This window comes from Myxocyprinus asiaticus, chromosome 12 (assembly GCF_019703515.2).
Source record: "Myxocyprinus asiaticus isolate MX2 ecotype Aquarium Trade chromosome 12, UBuf_Myxa_2, whole genome shotgun sequence".
NCBI lineage: Eukaryota > Metazoa > Chordata > Actinopteri > Cypriniformes > Catostomidae > Myxocyprinus > Myxocyprinus asiaticus.
The window spans coordinates 36923884-36945101 of NC_059355.1; the positions used below are offsets into that span (position 1 = coordinate 36923884).

A 21218-nucleotide genomic window follows, 5' to 3' on the forward strand; every position below is an offset into this window, starting at 1 on the left:
CCATGAGACTTCTCCATATGATATACTTCCGACATAGTTCGGCAAGACCATGTGACGTATTTTCCACTTAAATATCCCCCCTCTCTCTGGGCGAGGTGTAGTCTCCGCGGTGTCCTCCCCTTGGGAGGGACACCCCTCGACTAGACCTGGTCGGTCCAGTCGGATATTCCCCCCTTTTTTTTAGGGAGTGGAAAAAAGAAGGGGAAAAGAGGCCACGACTGGGCTAGCCTGTCTCTATCTTTTGGGTAGTCGACTTGTCCCCAAAGGGCCATTCGACACTCATAACTATGTTGGGGGAGGTTACGTGTCGGCCTGGTGCGCAGGCTATGAGGCACACAGTTGTCTGCCCGTCACACACCGCCAGTTCAAGTAACACAGTTCAGCCAGTTGCGGCGTTTTGTATAGGGACCCCTAGTGTCACTACATCGACACAACGTCGAGTGAGTGACAGATAGGGAACATCATGGTTACTTGTGTAACATCCGTTCCCTGATGGAGGGAACGAGACGTTGTGTCCCTCCTGTCACAATACTGAACTACCCGCTGAAATGGCCGGACCTTGTCTCGGCTCCTCAGCATAAAACCTGAATGAGTGGTTGCACGCCAGCTCCTTTTATACCCGTATGTCTGGGGGAGTGGCATGCAAATACCACTCGCCAATTTTCATTGGCCTTTTATCAAAGACCAGAGGTGTCTCGGGCTTCCAAGAGTGACCCCTTGTGTCACTACATCGACACAACGTCTCGTTCCCTCCATCAGTGAACGGAGGTTACACAAGTAACCATAACGTTTTTGAATTAAAATAAGGTCTGTGGTAAACATTACTTGAAGACACGTGAACGTTTTGTTCTACAACATAAATTACACAGTCATACTTACACACTCATACAACCCCAATTCCAAAAAATTTGGGACGCTGTGTAAAATGTAAATAAAAACAGAATGCAATAATTTGCAAATCTCATAAACCCATATTTTATTCACAATAGAACATAGAAAACGTATCAAATGTTTAAACTGAGGAAATGTACCATTTTAAGGAAAAAATAAGGTAATTTTGAATTTGATGGAAGCAACACGTCTCAAAAAAGTTGGGATATGTCTGGGAACTGAGGAGACCAGTTGCTGGAGTTTTGGGAGAGGAATGTTGTCCCATTCGTGTCTGATACAGGATTCTAGCTGCTCAACAGTCCTGGGTCTTCTTTGACGTATTTTTCGATTCATGATGTGCCAAATGGTTTTCAATAGGTGAAAGGTCTGGACTGCAGGCAGGCCAGTTCAGCACCCGGACTCTTCTACTATGAAGCCATGCTGTTGTAATAGATGCATCATCTGGATGGAAGCATATGTTGCTCTAAAACCTGTATATACCTTTCAGCATTGATGGTGCCTTTCCAGATGTGCAAGCTGCCCATTCCATAGGCACTAATGCACCCCCATACCATCAGAGATGCAGGCTTTTGAACTGAGCACTGATAACAAGCCGGATGGTCCCACTCCTGATAACAAGCTGGATGGTCCCTCTCCTCTTTAGTCTGGAGGTCCATGGTTTCCAAAAAGAATTTCAAATTTCGATTTGTCTGACCACAGAATAGTTTTCCACTTTGCCTCAGTCCATTTTAAATGAGCTTTGGCCCAGAGAAGATGGTGCCGTTTCTGGATCATGTTCACATATGGCTTCTTCTTTGCATGATAGAGCTTTAACCTGCATTTGTGGATGGCACGGTGAACTGTGTTCACAGACAATGAGTTCTGGAGGTGTTCTGAGCCCATACAGTGATTTCTATTACAGAATCATGCCTGTTTTTAATGCAGTGCCACCTGAGGGCCCGAAGATCACGGGCATCCAATATTGATTTTCGCCCTTGTCCCTTGCACACAGAGATTTCTCCAGATGATGATATTATGTACTGTAGATGATGAGATATTCAAAGTCTTCGCAATTTTACATTGAGGAACATTTTGAAATTGTTCCACAATTTGTAGACGCAGTTTTTCACAGACTGGTGAACCTCTGCCCATCTTTACTTCTGAGAGACTCTGCCTAAGATACTCTTTTTATACCCAATCATGTTACTGACCTGTTGCCAGTTAACCTATTTAGTTGCAAAATGTTCCTCCAGCTGTTTCTTTTTAGTAACACTTACTTTTCCAGCCTTTTGTTACCCCCGTCCCAACTTTTTTGAGACGTGTTGCAGCCATCAAATTCAAAATTACCTTATTTTTTTCTTAAAATGGTACATTTCCTCAGTTTAAATATTTGATATGTTTTCTATTTTCTATTGTGAATAACATATGGGTTTATGATATTTGCAAATAACTGCATTCTGTTTTTATTTACATTTTACACAGTGTCCCAACTTTTTTGGAATTGGGGTTGAACCTCAAATATGAATTTTGAAGATGCCATGTGTTGTTTAAAAAGTATGTTGCTTCAATACGTCTTCAAAATTCACATTTGAGGTGACTGTGTAATTTATGTTTTATAACAAAACGTCCACTTGTCTTTAAGTAGTGTTTACCACAGACCTTATTTTATTCATACTGTAAATCCGAAACTGCCATTATAAAAACCCACAGGAAAATCCAGAGGGAACCCATGGCGAAGTCTCTTCCAGAATTTTGGACTACAATCTTAACAGCTCTATTAGATATATATATATATTAAGATGATATGAAAAAGAAAAGGAGAAGGAAAAGAGAAAGAGAGTCCTCACATCTCTACCAGGTTCCCCTTGTTTTCCTGGATCACCCTACAAAAAAAAAAAAAAAAAAAACATTTTAAGGAAAGGTTTTCAGATTCAAATTACTTAAGTCAGAAAATCCTTTGAATATATGTTGATGCAAAGATTGAGAAGATGTAATCTGACCCGTAAACCAGGAGCTCCAGGTAGCCCAGGTTTCCCATCCTGACCAGGTCTTCCATCCAACCCAGCAGCTCCTCTATCTCCCTGAATACACATATTTACATGAAACAGTCAACAGTATTAACTCTAGCCTGCACACACACACACACACATACACATTTGCTAATTTAAATGGGGACATCCCACAGTTTCTGCATAAAGCTAATTATAATTACTATAAAATCATTATTTAATTTATGTATGAATTGTTTTTCCAAATGAGGACATCCCCAAAATTTACCCAAAAAGAGGTTTTGCCAGATTTAGCTCACTTTTGGGTACAGATTTGTCCCCAAACTATAGCTAAGTAATACAAACACACACACACAAACACACAAAACAGCCAACATCACTGTCAAAATCAATATTAATATTACCAGCAGAGGGTCTTGCCCACTTCCCATGAATATTAATGAAAACGACTTGACTGACATTTTCGATCTCGGCCACTAACAACGTCTTTCTGACACCACCACACATTTACATGCCAAAAGCAGCAGCCATCAGCTTAATTAATGTAAGAATCTATGAGGCTTAGTCTCAAAACCTAGGTAATGATTAAGAAAGGGACAGAGATCAAAAGGCAAAGACAGATTACTACCGGCACACAAGAATTTGTCATCGGGGTCAGACAAATTATTTTGCTACACAGTTCTATAACAGGAAGCAGAAAACAGCACCATGGTTTACATTAATCAAGACATCAGTAAGATCTTGTTTTCTCATTTCCTCCTACTCTCTTACCCCAGAAATACAATTTCATGGCCGGTAAGAAATTTTTCTCAATTCAAGTTAATTTTGGGCCCTGCTCCTACCACAAAGGAAAGCCTTGTTTCAGTTCTGTTGTTCAAAATTGTTGAACAAATATCAAATAGTTTTGTAGAAAGGCAATAACAAATAACTGTAGCTCTAGCAACACCTGCTATTTAACAAAATTTGACACAATGAAGTGTGTCGCAACTGCAGCAGTGTAGAGAGATCCATGACTAAGCAGTTATATTTATACTTTACACTGACTTCTGCAGCCAGTCTTACCATTTCAGCCATTTTTACTGCTGTCATCCTTGACACTTGCTTTGAAAAACACTGTCACTTCTGCACTCTAAAATAGATTTTTCATAGGGGTGATTACTCATGGCTGTTTCTCAATTTTAAGCCTTTGTAGAAATATTTAATGAAGAGGTTAGTTTATAGATAATAATAATAATAATAATAATAATAATAATAACAATATATTTGTATTTATAAAGCGCTTTTCAGGGTACTCAAAGACACTTTATATGAATATAATATAAATATAAATTAAATATAGTCATAAAAACAATACAATAAAACCTATAACACACAGCATTAATCACACATTAAAAGCAATCCTGAAAAGATGAGTTTTGAGTAGTGATTTGAACATGGAAAAATCGGAACAGTCTCGAATGTGTTTGGGGAGAGAGTTCCAGAGGGAGGGGGCAGCTATGGAGAATGCTATGCCACCCCAGGTGCAGTGCTTGGTCCTGAGTGGTATAGACAATAATTTAGCATCAGAGGAGCGGAGGCTATGGGAAGGAGTGTGGTGATGGAGCAGGTCAGTAATATAGGAGGGTGCCTGGTTATGGAGGGCTTTGTAAGTGAAGAGAAGGGCTTTGAAATGAATCTGTTCATTTTAAATGCCACTGAAGCTTCTGGAGGACAGGGGTGATGTGGTCACGGGAACGGGAGCGAGTGAGCAAGTATGCGGCAAAGTTCTGGATGTACTGGAGTTTATTTAGGAATTTGGATGATGTGCCATAAAGAATGCTGTTACAGTATTCAATTCTGGATGTGATGAGGGCATGGATCAAAGTTTCAGCAGCAGAGAGAGTGATGGACAGAGACAAACTATGTTTTTTAGGTGGAAAAAGGCAGTTATGGTGAGTTGATTGACATGGTGATCGAAGGAGAGGTTGCGGTCAAAAATGACTCCAAGGTTGCAGATGTGTGGAGAGGGAATCAGAGTGGAGTTATCAATGGTGAGGCAGAAGTTCTGAGTGGTTTTGGTGAGGGATTTAGGACCGATAATGATCATGTCTGATTTATCACAGTTTAGTTTGAGGAAGTTGGCTAGCATCCATGATTTAATTTCAGTGATGCAGTTGGTCAGAATGGAATGAGTTGCAGTGATGGATTTAGTAGAGATGTAGAGCTGGACGCCATCAGCGTTACAGTGGAAGTGGAAGATGTATGATGTTACCAAGGGGGAGCATGAAAAGAATGAACAGAAGTGGGCCAAGCACTGAACCCTGTGGCACGCCTTGGGACAAAGGAGCAGTGGAGGAAGTGCAATTGTTGATATGGACAAACTGTTGTCTCTTTGTGAGATATGATCTTAGCCAAGAGAGGGCAGTACCGGTGATGTTAAGTGAAGATTCAAGACGAGAGAGAGAAGGATGGTGTGGTTAACAGTGTCAAAATCTGCAGTGTGGTCAAGGAGGATGAGGATGCTGAGGTGAACAGAATCTGAGGAGAGGTGGAGGTTGTTGATGACTTTGAGGAGGGCTAACTCTGTGCTATTCTGTGAGCGGAAACTGGATTGAAATGGTAAACATGTCATTAGAGATAAGGTGTGCTTTGAGTTAGGAGGCGACAACACATTCCAGTATTTTTGACAGAAAAGGGAGATTAGAGATGGGCCGGAAATTGCTCATGATTTCAGGGTTTAGTCGAGGTTTTTTGAGGATGGAAGTTACAGCAGCCAGTTTGAGTATTTGGGGGACTGAACAAGAGCTGAAGGAGGAGTTATTGATTTCTGTGATGAGGAAATAGCTGAGAGACAGACCTTGACATGATTAGATGGGATGGGATCCAGAACACAAGTGGAGTTTCTCATTCCTACCATAATATTAGACAGCTCCGTTGGGGACACAGGGGAAAACTGAAACAGGGACTGGATATTAAAGGGGGGTGAGATAGGTGGGGAGGTAGTAAGTACAACAGAGGTGGTCAGGTTGCTGTAGATGGTCTCAATTTTTGTTTGAAAAAATTAAAGGAAAGAGCTGCACTTGGTTTACTGTGGAGAAGAGAACCTTGGGGTTGGTAGAACCAGAATGTATGAGATCAGAGTAACAGGTGATCCAGTCTTTGTTGAGAGCATCTTTATATTGTTGAATGTAATCTGAGTAGGCTTGAAGATGCACTGTTAGACTAGTTTTCATTTGGTGAAGTTCTGGTGTATACCTGGGGCTGTATTCACAAAACATTTTATCTTACCACTAAGAGTTCTCTTAAATAGCAGTAAAAGTTCTTAGGCAAGAGTTTCCTCTTAAAACCTATTCACAAAGCTGCTGAGACCAACTTTTACTAAGGAATGGGGAGAAATCTTAAGCTAAGAGAAAGGGCGGGGTTGACCTCGTTGCTATGGATGATATCAACAAGCTTACTAACTATGCCACAGTGATTGGCTGATAGGGGATGGGTCTCTGTCAGTGATTTAATCATAGAAATATTGTAGAACGAGGTATAATGTTGCCATATTCAAATAAAGATTTTAAAATGTAGGCTAAGTGACACTAATTAAAAAAGTATACACTACTGGTCAAAAGTTTTGAAACACTTACTCATTCTTTCTTATAATTTTTTTTCACATTTTAGAATAATAGTCCAGTCATCAAAACTATGGAATAACATAAATGGAACTATGGGAATTATGTTGTGACTATAAATATCTAAAATAAATCAAAACTGTGTTATATTTTAGCATCTTCAATGTAGTCACCTTGTGCCTAGAATCTGCAGACATGTACTCTTGACATTTTCTCAACTAACTTCTTGAGATATCACCCTGGGATGCTTTTTAAACAGTATTGAAGGAGTTCCCATCTATGTTGGGTATTTATTGGCTGCTTTTCTTTATTATTTGGTCAAAGTCATCAATTTCAAAAACTATTTTTTTTAATTTTTATAAAATTTTAATTTTGTAATGAAATAAATTAATATGTTGGCACAATTATATTTTTGTCTACAAAACTAATTTCAAACATTTAAGCATATGCCTTCAGATCAAAAGATATTTAAGATTATGAGAAACATTTCAGTCAAGTGTTTCAAAACTTTTGACCGGTAGTGTATGTTCAGCTAATTGTCAACCTCTTACATGTCTGCATCTCGTAAACAATTAGCGGATATGCATATAAGCAGCCTTTTAATTAACAGACTAGAATAATCATGGCTGATAGTAAGACATTGTGCAAACGTAAAAGAAAACCAAACTGGATGCAAGGACAGCTGTTACTTCTTGCCCAACTTGTACATGAAAAAAAGGACTAAATGATTAAAGGGAACCTTGAGCTCCGGTGTTATTGGGTTGTTTCTATTTGTTGGTGAAGTGACTGCATCCCTGACTAGCTCTACTACACTCATAATACCCTCGCAATTAAGGCGATACCTATTTAAAAGCTCGTTATCGTGAAATGTTTCTAAAATGTTTACGTTCCGAGGTGGATTGCCGGCAACAGCCATTTCAGGATTGTTTGTGATTTGGTCTTAGTGACTTAGGAGTCCTCTTGACTACCCCTAACTTTTCACATATTTAGGAGCTGGTTTTAGCACTAAAACGTTTGTGAAATACTCTTAGAACATACGTTTAGGAGTCCTAAAATTAGGACTGACACGCCCATTATTTTTAAGAGTTTCTCCTAAATCGGCAAGTTAGGAGCTACTGTTAGCCTTAAGATGTTTTGTGAATACGGCCCCAGGGAGCTAAGTGTGTAAATGAGACTATTTTGGTTTTGATGGGGGCCAGCTGATCAAGACAAGAGGACAGCGTATCATTATAATAATTGACGAGATCAGAGGGATTTACAGAGAGCAGGGGTGGGAAGGCAGACATTTTACTGGCAAGAGAGTCCAAAAGAGCTGAGGAAGAGACAGATTTAAGATTTCGGAAGGATATTTTGCGTTTATGTTTTGGGATGGGGATAGGGATGTCAATGTCCATAGTGATTTTCAAGTGATCAGAGGTTGAGGCTTGAGAGTTGATGTATTGTAAGACCAGTAGAGCAAACCAAATCCTGGATGTGACCATGCTATGAGTGGGGAAGTTAATATGTTGTATGTAATTGAAGCATTGTAGCAGTTCCAAGAATTCTGTGTCAAGTTTACAGTCAGTGTCATCAATGTGAATATTAAAATCACCCAGGGGAAGAACAGAAGGTGAGATGGCACATAACTGGGTCAGAAAATGAAAAAAAATGAGAGAGATAGGAGGGGTTTGGCTGGGTGGGGGGGGGTAGATAACGTTAGTGACCAAAGGAGTGGGACCAGAGTGTTTGAATGCTAGGTGTTCAAAGGAATAAATGGCAGGAATGGAGATGGTGGTTGCTTTGATGTCCTTCCTGTACACAGCAGCAACACCACCTCCCCGCCCCTCAAGACAAGGTTTATCGATGTATGTAAATCCTGTGGGTACGGTCTGGTTTAGTGAAAAATAGTCCAGGGGTTTATGCCAAGTGTAGATCGGAGGAGGGAGGGGCCGGGCTGGAATGACGCACGCCCGGTCCCCAATCAGCCTGAAGGGATAAAGGCGGCCAGGGATGACAGTTCGAGAGAGAGAGAGAATTACAGGCAGCTGCCCTGTGTGTGGTTATGTTTGTGTGTTTTTGGTTAAGTTGATCATTAAACTATTATTTATATTCTCAAGCCGTTCTCGCCTCTTCCTTTCCCTCTAACCCCCTTACACTGGTGCCAAAACCCGGGAAGGAGGAGGGATGCCCGTCGCAGAGCCCTCGACACTGCCGTCCACCCAGGGGAGCGCCGATGCCATCCGCTGGGGGACGGCTGACGTCCACCTGAGAGGGTGGAGGAGTGATCGAGGACCACGCGACGGCGCATCAGAGAACCGGTGAGTGAGTTTCTTTTTCTCTCTCTCTCCCTCTGTCGCTCCGTGTTGTCCTTTCCCTCGCCTATTTTGTTTTGTTGTTGTTGTTTTTCCCCTCCTGTCTCCTCCCAGGTCAAGGAAGGCGGGGATGACCAGCCGGCAGTCGGGGCGCAAGGCACGACCCATGCCAATGTATGTCATGCCGGGAGCTCCCTGACCTGAGGCAATGCCGGGAGGAGTGTAGAGCGGAGGAGGGCGGGGCCAGGCTGGAATGACGCACGCCCGGTCCCCAATCAGCCTGATGGGGCACGCGAGGGATAAAGGCGGCCGGAGACGACAGTCGAGAGAGAGAGAATTACAGGCAGCTGCCCTGTGTGTGGTTATGTTTGTGTGTTTTTGGTTAAGTTGATCATTAAACTATTATTTATATTCTCAAGCCGGTTCTCGCCTCCTCCTTTCCCTCTAACCCCCTTACACTAGGTTTCAGTGAGGCAGAGGAAATTTAGATTACTGTCAGTTATAAATTCATTCAGAATATGGCTTTTCTTGTTAAGTGAACGAATATTGAGCAAAGCCAGTTTCAGGTGGTGTTGCTTTGTAGATGGTTATGAGGACCGAGGATGGGGACGGAGAATGGACAGATTCAGGTGTTGTTTGTTGTGGTGACGTAATGAGTAAGTAGGAGTGCGGAAGGACCATAGAGATGGAATATAGTTTGGGGACGTGTCGTTGTATGTAAACATGTGGCCAGAGCCTCTATGTAGAGGAGGGTCTCTGTGAAGTATATCAGCTTATTTGAGAATATCCATGCAGTCCGGATTTCAGAGAAATCTGAAGTGAAGTACAGCTGCAGCATAGTCCAGTTTAGGAACGTTAGCACAAAGCTAGCATTAGCTTGTGACCAAGAGCCAGGAGTTCAGGGAAAAAGAAGCAATATGCACCCCAGGAATTTCCACGAGATAATCCACAGCATAACAGTGGCAAGACAGCAGCAATCCAGTAAGGAAACGTGATTGACAGTACAGTAACTACAAGGTTGTCTCCAATGAAGTACAGTGTTGTTCATCTTGTTCTAGATTATTTTATCAAGCAGGATTATGATGTCAATCACTTTCTACTTTATGGGATTACAGTGCATCCGGAAAGTATTCACAGCGCTTCACTTTTTCCACATTTTGTTATGTTCCAGCCTTATTCCAAAATGGATTAAATTCATTATTTTCCTCAAAATTCTACAAACAATACCCCATAATGACAACGTGAAAGAAGTTTGTTTGAAATCTTTGCAAATTTATTAAAAATAAAAAAACGAAAAAAAAACGAAAAAAAAAATCACATGTACATAAGTATTCACAGCATTTGCTCAATACTTTGTTGAAGCACCTTTGGCACCAATTACAGCCTCAAGTCTTTTTGAGTATGATGCTACAAGCTTGGCACACCTATTTTTGGGCAGTTTCTCCCATTCTTCTTTGCAGGACCTCTCAAGCTCCATCAGGTTGTATGGGGAGCGTCGGTGCACAGCCATTTTCAGATCTCTCCAGAGATGTTCAATTGGGTTCAAGTCTGGGCTCTGGCTGGGCCACTCAAGGACATTCACAGAGTTGTCCCGGAGCCACTCCAATGTTATCTTGGCTGTGTGCTTAGGGTCGTTGTCCTGTTGGAAGATGAACCTTCGCCCCAGTCTGAGGTCCAGGGTGCTCTGGAGCAGGTTTTCATCAAGGATGTCTCTGTACATTGCTGCATTCATCTTTCCCTCGATCCTGACTAGTCTCCCAGTTCCTGCTGCTGAAAAACATCCCCACAGCATGATGCTGCCACCAACATGCTTCACTGTAGGGATGGTATTGGCCAGGTGATGAGCGGTGCCTGGTTTACTCCAGACATGACGCTTGCCATTCAGGCCAAAGAGACCAGAGAATTTTGTTTCTCATGGTCTGAGAGTCCTTCAGGTGCCTTTTGGCAAACTCCAGGCAGGATGTCATGTGCCTTTTACTGAGGAGTGGCTTCCATCTGGCCACTCTACCATACAGGCCTGATTGGTGGAGTGCTGCAGAGATGGTTGTTCTTCTGGAAGGTTCTCCTCTCTCCACAGAGAAATGCTGGAGCACTGTCTGAGTGACCATCTGGTTCTTGGTCACCTCTCTGACTAAGGCCTTTCTCCCCCGATTGCTCAGTTTGGCCAGGTAGCCAGCTCTAGGAAGAGTCCTGGTGGTTCTAAACTTCTTCCATTTACGGATGATGGAGGCCACTGTGCTCATTGGAATCTTCAATGCTGCAGAAATTTTTCTGTACCCTTCTCCAGATCTGTGCCTCGATACAATCCTGTCTCGGAGGTCTACAGACAATTCCTTGGACTTCATGGCTTGGTTTGTGCTCTGACATGCACTGTTAACTGTGGGACCTTATATAGACAGGTGTGTGCCTTTCCAAATCATGTCCAATCAACTGAATTTACCACAGGTGGACTCCAATCAAGTTGTAGAAACATCTTAAGGATGATCAGTGGAAACAGGATGCACCTGAGCTCAATTTTGAGTGTCATGGCAAAGGCTGTGAATACTTATGTACATGTGATTTTTTTCATTTTTTATTTTTAATAAATTTGCAAAGATTTCAAACAAACTTCTTTCACGTTGTCATTATGGGGTATTGTTTGTAGAATTTTGAGGAAAATAATGAATTTAATCCATTTTGGAATAAGGCTGTAGCATAACAAAATGTGGAAAAAGTGAAGCTCTGTGAATACTTTCTGGATGCACTGTACATATGTAACTGTTGTGCTAGATGCCCAGATTCTTATGCACTAAGCTACCACCACCCCACATAAATGTATGTCTTATACAGTTTTTTTTTTTATTGTAGGTACCATAATAAACCTGCAGCCTTTGCACCAGTAGCACAGATTCTTGTGTCAGATTCCATGTGTCAAGTCTGAATAATCAGAAGCACGAAAACTACAGCAGATGGGGAAGATTATCAGTTAATAATGACTTAAATGTTCAGTCTGTTCCTCACACATTTCCATTGTATGGCTTCAGAAGATGTGGATTATAGGGAACAAGTGGTATGTACAACTTATACTTTTATGTGTGATGGAATGACACGCCCCTCCCGAGGATCATCGTTGCCCCGCCTCTCCAGAGGGCTGTTCTTCAACCAGGCTCACAACTGGAGTGGGCAGAGGTAAGAGAGGAGGGGCACAGGGGGCACCCAGTCCACTATACCTGGACCGTAACCCTCTGCACTACTTTCCTTTACATAGTCCCATGCACCGCAAAGACAGCAGATTCCCCTTTGTTTTGGACACTTTCCGCTTATTCCCGCTTTTGTGTTCATTATTATTTTCAATAAATGCCCCTCCTAGGCCTGATGCCACATCCACTGTGTTTGTCTCTTTCTCACCCTGTCACAGTGGTGGAGAATGCGGGCACTTTAGTGAGCAGGAGATGGTGCAGTTGGGTTTTAGGCACCAGCTGTGACATCACACCCCCTCCTGCTCGACGGTCTTCTGAGAAACCCAGAGGGGGATGGCCTCCCAACTGCTAAAAGGGTAAGTGTTGCATTTATATTTGCCATTTACCCTGCAGTTGGTTGAGGCTGTCATCTTTAACCAGTGTTTCTCTGTCCCTACCCTGGTGTGACCAAGAGGGAGAGCTGTCCAGAGAGGCATCCCGACATGCCCACTTCAACCGTAGGGCCTGGCTGAGGAAGTAGAATTCCCGCATGGACGACTGAAGAGGGAGCATCTCCGTCCCCGTAACCTGACGTGAAGGAGCGTGGGAGGAGGTGCAGCCAGGACGAAACTTGGTGGGAGTGGGGGGGGGTGTGATGGAACAACGTGCCCCTCCCGAGGATCATCATCATCCCGCCTCTTCAGAGGGCCGTTCTTCAGCCAGGCTCAAAACTGGAGTGGGCAGAGGAGAGAGAGGAGGGGAATTTTCCCCAATTGGCGGCGCCTGTTGGGTGCACCTGAACTCAATGAAGAGCCTCATCACCGCTGCCTTTAAAAACTGAACATGCCTCTCCTCAGGAGACCTGTCTCTACTGGCGTCTTCGTAGGTCCAGGAATGGTGCGGGGAGGGTCCAGCATGAGTTAGTTGCACCACGGCCGATGGGCAGGATGCAGGGCCGCTATTCCCCTCACATGCCACTACCTAGGGAAGCCGAGCCGATGGAAGAAGCCGCCACCCCCCCAAGGAGGGGAGCGCGTTGTGGCCGCCGGACCCCACTCACTATACCTGGACCTTACCCCCTCTGCACTACCTTTCTTCACATAGCTCCATGCACCGTGAAGATGCCAGATTCCCCTTTGTTTTGGACACCTTCCCCTTTGGACACATTATTCCCCCTATTCTGTTTATTATTATTTTCAATAAACACCTCTCTGAGGCCTGAAGCCACACCCACTGTGTCTGTCTCTTGTTCACCCCAACACATATGTTAATTTTAACTGTATTCTTTAGTGTTAGGGAAAAGAGCATTGTGAACATTCTTAGTGTTCGAAAAAACAGAGAAAGTCAAACAGGTTTGGAACAATATGAGTGTGATTATACGATAACAGACTTTAATTTTGTTCTGACAATTGCTTTAATGGTCCTAAAATAAAACGGTTGTGAAATGATTGAGTGAGTGTTTGGTGTGATTCCAGGATATTAGGGGTCTGCCCTGTTGCACTTCATCACTATGGGAACCTGCAGGCTGGACAGACAACCCAGAGAAATGAAGGCCAGCGTGACCAACCAACAGTAACCATGGAGAAGTAACCAACAATGACTCAGTGAGACGACAACCGTAACCATGGCGAAGTAACCAAAAATGACTCAGTGAGACCATTATCTTACCTTGTCTCCTGGACTGCCCCTATCACCTGGGTCACCCTAAGGGCAACAAAAGGAAAAATTAGACTAAAGACAGTTCAGCGGTTTATAATGATGGAGAGAGACAAAGGGACAGACACAAACAAACAGACAAACAACTGGGGGTCTTACTCTGCCTCCTGGTAGTCCACGCGGTCCCTCAGGACCCTTAAAAAAAATATTTTTTTTTTAGATACAAATCATTGAATTCTCAATCATACATGCTGTGTGAGCTTCTCGTTGACTTACGCTTGGTCCTGCAGGGCCTGATGCGCCTGTTTCACCCTTCTGACCTTTAGCCCCGTGCTCCCCTGGGTCACCTGCCTCTCCCTGGTTTAGGAACAGCAGTATATCACAATGACAAAATGACAAGTAGCAAATTAAAAGCAGGATCTGTGTGACATAATTCAAGCTTTAAAGGGGCCTTATCCATGTTTTACATATAAAGTTTTTTGTGTTAATTTAATTTATAATTTAAAACATGACTAAAATTTGTTTTGACTATTCGCCACCCTCCCTTAGAATTAAACTGGCCATTTTCTTCGCTGCTGTGCCTTTAAGACTACTAAGCGGACACTGTTTTTTTTTTTTTTTCCACATGTGCGTACAAAAAAGCTTAATTTCAATAAGTATTATTATTTTTTATTTTTATACTTTTTGGACTGGGGAGGAAATTTTTAGTTTTGAAAATTACAGTATGCCTTCACAATACATCAAACTCTTTGACTTCTAAAAATCAAGAAAACATTTCTTATCATAAGATCCCTTTAAACTTTTTACTGTACCTTTTCTCCTCTGTCACCTTTCAGTTGTTTCTCACCAGTTACCTAACACAAAGAACAAATTCAAAGATTTAAAAAACAAGATTCTTTGTTATATAAAGGAGGGTAGGGAGACAGAAAAAAAAAAAATAAGAATACAGAGAAATTATAATTATTAGGATTTGAATACATACCACATCTCCAGGTGGCCCAGGGGGACCTTGTGTTCCCTATAATTATCCAATAAAGACAGTTTGATGAATTTGTGTGTACTGAATTTGTGAGGGTCTAAGCATGCATGCATTTGTAAAATACGTTTTTGATCTTTCACCTGCTCTCCCTTTAGGCCTCTTGGTCCAGTGGCCCCCGGGGTGCCCTACAAAGGACACAGCACTAATCACATGACCAAACAAAGAACTAACCCCATAACAAAAATATTTGCAGATAATGGAATCATTTTGAACAATGCAGTGATAATTGCACACATAAACTGGTTAACCTACAGCTTTAAAAACATCTCAGTCAGACAGTGACTGTTTATATTCTCTTTAAAATTCAGTTTCTGTAAATGGTATTGTTTTAAATGTATATGTGGAAGTCAGAGGCCCATTCACACCAAGTCCAATTTTATCTATTAATATTCCTGTCAGGGTCCTGTCACTCTTGTCAGTCTGGGTTTTTGTCTGACAGGACCGTGGCATCATCCTCCCATGTCTGTCTTGTGTTTCGTTGTCTGTCTTTGTGTGAGCGCACAGTTTCGGTTGTATTCCCTGCCGTGCGCTCTTCGGTCTGTCTTGTTTCATGTCGAGAGCACGGTGTCTGGATCCTGACTTCATGTCTGGTTTGGGTTCAGTCTGTGTTGGGATCAGGACACTAGTGCTCCATGTCTGTCTGTTATTGACGGGGGTGCATCGCGCTTATGTCATCTTGGCAGCAGCACTGTGTCAATAGTTTGTCTGTCTCTCGCGAACGCGCCTCGCTCGCATTGCAGGCCCGGGTCCCGAGCTGTCTTCATTTTGTGCTAAGGTTCGGTCACTTCGGTCTAAGGTGTCGGGGTGTGTGTGGCCGAACACTCGCACAGGTGTCCTGTCTTGTTTTTGTTGCGTGCATCGCGATGTACGCTCAGGTTTCGTTTAGTGTGAGAATGCTTGGCATTGCTTTGTTTGTCGGTTGGCATGGGCATATATTGCTATTGTCTTTGCGATGTGCGCTCATGCCATTCGGGTGTTTTGTTGTCTTCTGAGAGAACGTGGCTTTGTTTTTTTCTGTATCACCACATGTCTCTCTGTCTTACGTCATACCCGCCTCCTTGTTTGCATATTATTAGTTAATTTGCCTCACCTGTCCTGTTAACCCGTTTGATTTCTTTGATTTCTCTTCTTGATTTCTGTTTGCTGTCCAGTGCCAGTTCGTCTTGGTTCCTGTCTTGTTGGTTCTCTCATGTCGGTCTGTTTCGTCCTTCCTTGGTTCCCGTAGCACAGTCCGGTCGGTCCCCCACCCCCCACCGCCTGGATTATTTACTTTCTATTTTTCCCTTGTGGGAGTTTGAGTTTTTTCCCTTTGTTTTTTTTATTTAATACATTCCCTGTTTTTTTGTTTTTTTTACTCTGCGTTTGGGTCATGTATCCGCATTACCTGACTATTCCTATATTGTGGAATAATGTTGGAGTTTGCATTATTTTTTTTTTTCAATTAACATTTTTTTATTGATTCAACCATTAAATAAATACATAGCAGAACACACATATACAGAATCAATATTCAACACCCACTACCCCCCCACCCCCCCAACCCCTCACCCGACCCCCAACAACACCCCAGTGGTCACACAACCATAGACACACAACAAAAATAAATAAATTAATTAATAAAAAAATAAAAAATAAATTAAATAAAACAAATCACACACATAAAACCCCTACACCTCTCTCTCCACTGTACCTCCCCGAGAGCCCTCCAAAAAAGACAGATATCTGCCCCACTTCTGCTCAAACATGTCCAGACTCCCCAGTCTTCTGGATACCCCCTCCTCAAGAGCTGCCACTCTGGCCATCTCTGAACACCACTCCTGAAAAGGGGGCGCTCCAGCCGACTTCCAACTCCTCAAAGTGATCTGTCTGGCGATCATAACACTAGACAGGACCCAGTTTTTCACGTGCTTAGTCTCCAAATTAATAACTGCCCCATCTCCCAAGATACAGAGTCTGGGGCAAAATAAAATTTGAGAGGCCAAAACCTCGCACATAAAACTCTGAATCCTCATCCAAAATTCCTGCATCTTAACACATCCCCAAAAGACATGGGTTGTGTCTCCATCTTCTAATTGACATCGCCAGCAGGTGGGTGTGTCTTTAAGACCAAGCCTATGCAATCTAGAGGGGGCCCAATAGACTATGTAAAATCTTAAATTGCATGAGGCGAACCCTTGCATCTCTGGATGCAGATTTGACATTTTTTAGAATCCCAGCCCACTGTCCCTCCTCCAATACCAAATTTAGATCTTTCTCCCATAATCTCTTAAGAGAAGTTGAAGTTCCGTCTCCCATACTCTGAATTAGTAGGGAATAATACACCGATGCCTCATGACCTTTTCCAAAAGCAGTAATCACCTCTCCCAGAGTATCTGCCGCTTTAGGAGGGTGTAAACTACTCCCAAAAACAGTACAGAGCAGGTGACACAGCTGTAAATACTTATAGAACTGAGATCTAGGAATCCCAAAAAGTTGAACCAAATTTTGAAAGGATCTCAACACTCCATTCTCATACAGGTCACTGAGTGTAGTAACCCCCTCCCAATCCACTCTGAACAGCAAAAAGGGGACTTGTTGATGCATAGTTTGGGGTTCAGCCATATGCTCGAGGCAATATTTAAAAAAATGTCAGAATTAAACAGTCTGGACACTTTAGTCCATACCGAGTTAAAGTGCGAGATAACGGGATGTACTTTAGCTTCTCCGATTAATTTGATAGAAAGGCTCTGCAGTGGCGAAATAGGGGCAAATACTTCCTGTTCTATACAGAACCAGGGAGGGGCTCTCTCAGGTGGAAGTGACCAATGAGCCAAATGTCTGAGACCAAATGCATAATAATAAAATAAAATCTTGGGTAGGCCTAGCCCACCTTTGTCAATCGGCCTATGTAACTTATTGAAATGTAATTTGGGACGCTTACCATTCCAAATGAACGACTTTGCTATGCTATCAAATTGCTTGAAATAAGAGAGGGGGACATCTACAGGGAGAGACTGCAGTAAGTAATTGAATTTTGGAATACAATTCATTTTAATAACATTAACCTTCACAATCATAGATAAATGTAATGAAGCCCACCTGTCCACATCGCGCGAAAACCGTTTTATTAAGGGGTCAATATTAACTGTAACTAAATCACACAAATTTGCTGGAAATAAAATACCCAAATACTTAATGCCCTGTTTGGGCCACTGGAAAGCGCCCGGCTGGAAAGCCGTTTCTGGGCAGAACGCTGTCAGAGCCAAAGCTTCAGATTTAGACCAATTGACTCTATATCCTGAAAACTTAGAAAAGTAATTAATAATTCTGTGGAGGCAAGGCATAGATCTACTGGGGTCAGAGACAAATAATAGAATATCATCTGCGTAAAGCAAGAGTTTATGCGCCATACCTCCCATCACCACCCCTGGAAAATCATCCTCCTTTCTTACTGCGGTTGCTAATGGTTCCAGGGCAAGACAGAACAATAATGGCTATCCAAAGTAAAATAATCTGAAATTAGTCCATTTGTTTGTACCGCCGCTACTGGGTGTCTATAAAGTAACTTAATCCATCCAATAAACGTACTCCCGAACCCATATATTTCCAAAACCTTCAAAAGATAATCCCATTCTACCATGTCAAACGCCTTTTCGGCGTCAAGTGAGATGGCAGCGACCGGAGATTGATCATTCGCTACTGACCACATGATATTGATGAGACGCCTTATGTTATCAGAAGAGCTACGGCCCCGAATAAACCCCACCTGATCTGTATGTATAAGTGAAGTCATAACTTTACTTAATCGATTAGCCAAAATTTTTACATCTAACTGGATCAGGGAAATTGGACGGTAACTTTTACACTTGCTTGGATCTTTGTCCTTTTTAAGAATCAGACTGATCCGGGCTTGTGTCATGGTTGGAGGAAGCTTTCCATTCTTTAATGATTCAGTATAAACTTCTAACAAAAGTGGAGCCAGTTCTGTAGCATAAGATCTAAAAAAATCTGGCCAAAAGCCAGTAGGTAAAGCCTTAATTACCTCGTCAAGCTCCTCCAAGATTATCTCAGAATCAAGACAATTTCTTTGCTCAGTCGTCAGTTTAGGAAGTTTTAATGGTTCCACAAAGTTTCTAATATCTTCATCAGTAGACGAAGACGTGGAACTATAAAAATCAATATAGAATTCTTTAAAAGCATTATTAATATCAGTGGCCGAGGTAAATATTTCACCACCAGCAGATTTCACTGAGGGAATGATAGAAAAAGACTCTCTCTGCTTTATATATCTAGCCAAAAGCTTCCCTGCTTTGTCCCCTGACTCAAAGTATGACTGTCTTGCCCTGAATAACCAAAACTCCACTTTCTGCGACAAAATAGCAGTAATATCTGTATTTCAATCTAGTCAATTCTCTGAGGCCATCAGACGACATTCTGCGCTTCAGCTCTGCCTCTGCACTTTTAATATTCTCTTCCAACTCCACGAGTTCTCGTGCTTTGGATTTTTTGGTGAATGAGGCATACTGTATGATCCGACCCCTAAGAACCGCCTTAAGTGCCTCCCAAGCCACGCCCACAGAGGATACTGAGGACCAGTTGGTCTCCATATAAACAATGATTTCAGTCTTTAACATTTGTTGGAATTCAGGATTTTGCAACAGGGACACATTAAAGTGCCAACTATATGATTTCTTTTTCTCTGTACATGGCAACATCTCCAAACTCACCAGGGCGTGATCTGAGACTAAGATGTTTCCAATTGAGCAATCCACAACGGATGAAATGAGGGACTTAGATATCAAAAATAAATCTATTCTAGAATAAATCTTATGGACTGATGAAAAAAATGTATAGTCCCTACCAGATGGGTTCAAAAGTCGCCAAATATCCGCAAGACCAAGATTTTTACACATCCTGTGAAGCATCATTGTTGCTCTAGGGGGCTTACACACTTTTGCTTCACTATGATCAAGGACTGAGTCCATCAAAAGATTAAAGTCTCCTCCCAATATTATATCATGAGGGGTGCCAGTGGCTTGCAACATCCCTTCAAGATCTATAAAAAAGCCCTGATCATCAGCGTTAGGCGCATAAATATTAGCCAAAATCAAACTTTGCCCCTGAATTTCAGCTAAAACAATAATGACTCTTCCTAATTTATCTTTAATCTGTTTGAGACATTTGAATTGTAGATGTTTATTTACCAATATAATGACTCCCTTGCTTTTAATTGTGCCAGCACTAAAAAAAAACACGTCCACCCCATATCTTCCCAAATTTTTCAGCTTCCTGCGGGGAAAAATGTGTTTCTTGAAGAAACACTACATCATATTTCTTACGTTTAAGAAAAGAAATAACCTTCCTTCCCATTTACATTCCATGTGGAGAGAGATAGTACACTCATATTAACATTTGACATTTTGATATAATACAAATAAATAAATAAATTGTGTGTCAAAAACAAGATTATACAGACCACATTCACCATTAATGCAACAATCAAACCCCGAACTTCCCCCCGAACAAAACAAACAGAACAAAGAAAAACGTGCGCATTAACCCCACGCACGACAGCGCCAACCAACGACAATCCCTTAAAACTCAAAGAGTCCATGTATGCCTTCGAGAGTCCCCGCGACAACTTTGCCATCGGACTGCTCAAGTCCGGTGCTTCTATACACATTTTGTAAGGCAAAATTACAAAACAGAAAATACTTTGTAAAACAGACCCCAGCCAACAGGCAGAATAACAGAAAAAACATGTAGATTCACTCACAGAACTGTCTCAAAGGTGTGTTCCTCCACAAAATAAACTCCAGCTGATATAAAGCCGTTCAGTTTTCTCGGACAGACAAACAATTGTTCAGTGAGCCGGCTGTTATGAGTGCTGCAGGTGACATAATCATTCCAATGTCCCACAAAAATACTCAACAAAACAGACTCCAGCCAGCAGGAGGAATAAGCACAAAGAACAAACAGATTTATCCACAGCTGTTCCAAAGGAGTGATATTCAACAGAACAAGCTCCAGCCGCTAGGCGGAGCCAGCACGAAAAACAAAACCGGCATCCTGGTTCCTCGGATGATCAAGAGCCAAACTAACTGGGAGGCCCCCAAAAAAAAAAAAAGAAAAATACACCATAACTTACTCAGCCCGTCAACTTTATAAAAGACATCCTTTATGTGAGCATGTAGATATTTTGCAGTCATCCATAGTGTCCACTCTCAATCTGGCCGGAAACTTCAGTGTAGAAAAGATCTTCCGTCAATGCAAAAGTTTCTTGGAGTCATGCCACAAAACAAACTCCAGCCGCTAGACGGAGCCAGCGCAAAAAGAAACAAAAATGGCACCCAGCTTCCTCAGATAATACAGTCCCTGAACCGCGAGTCAGTCCACTAATATAAGAAACATCAAATGGCTTACTCACGCCAATGTATTTATGAAGGAGAGTGCCAGTTTTGGACAAGTAAATACTTTGCGACCATTCTTCGTTTCTATTCTCAGTTTGGCCGGAAACATCAGAGCAAACGAGACCTTTTCCTGATGTAAGAGTTTCTTGCATTCCTTGAACCGATCGCCTTTCTCTCTTGTCGAGTTCGCAAAGTCCGGGAACAAGA

General features: G+C 42.2%; 1 protein-coding gene across 5 annotated transcripts in view; it reads right to left on the bottom strand.

Moving 5' to 3' along the window:
* col7a1 (collagen, type VII, alpha 1) overlaps positions 1-21218 on the bottom strand; it is a 139539-nt gene that overhangs the window by 57317 nt on the left and 61004 nt on the right. For all 5 annotated transcript variants that reach the window (XM_051711310.1, XM_051711307.1, XM_051711309.1 and 2 more), the window contains exons 56-63: positions 14703-14747; positions 14566-14601; positions 14396-14437; positions 13860-13940; positions 13743-13778; positions 13596-13631; positions 2871-2951; positions 2718-2753 (exon numbers count right to left, since the gene is read on the bottom strand). In XM_051711310.1, the coding sequence (XP_051567270.1) occupies positions 2718-2753; positions 2871-2951; positions 13596-13631; positions 13743-13778; positions 13860-13940; positions 14396-14437; positions 14566-14601; positions 14703-14747 (393 nt within the window). The remainder of the gene's footprint in view (positions 1-2717; positions 2754-2870; positions 2952-13595; positions 13632-13742; positions 13779-13859; positions 13941-14395; positions 14438-14565; positions 14602-14702; positions 14748-21218) is intronic.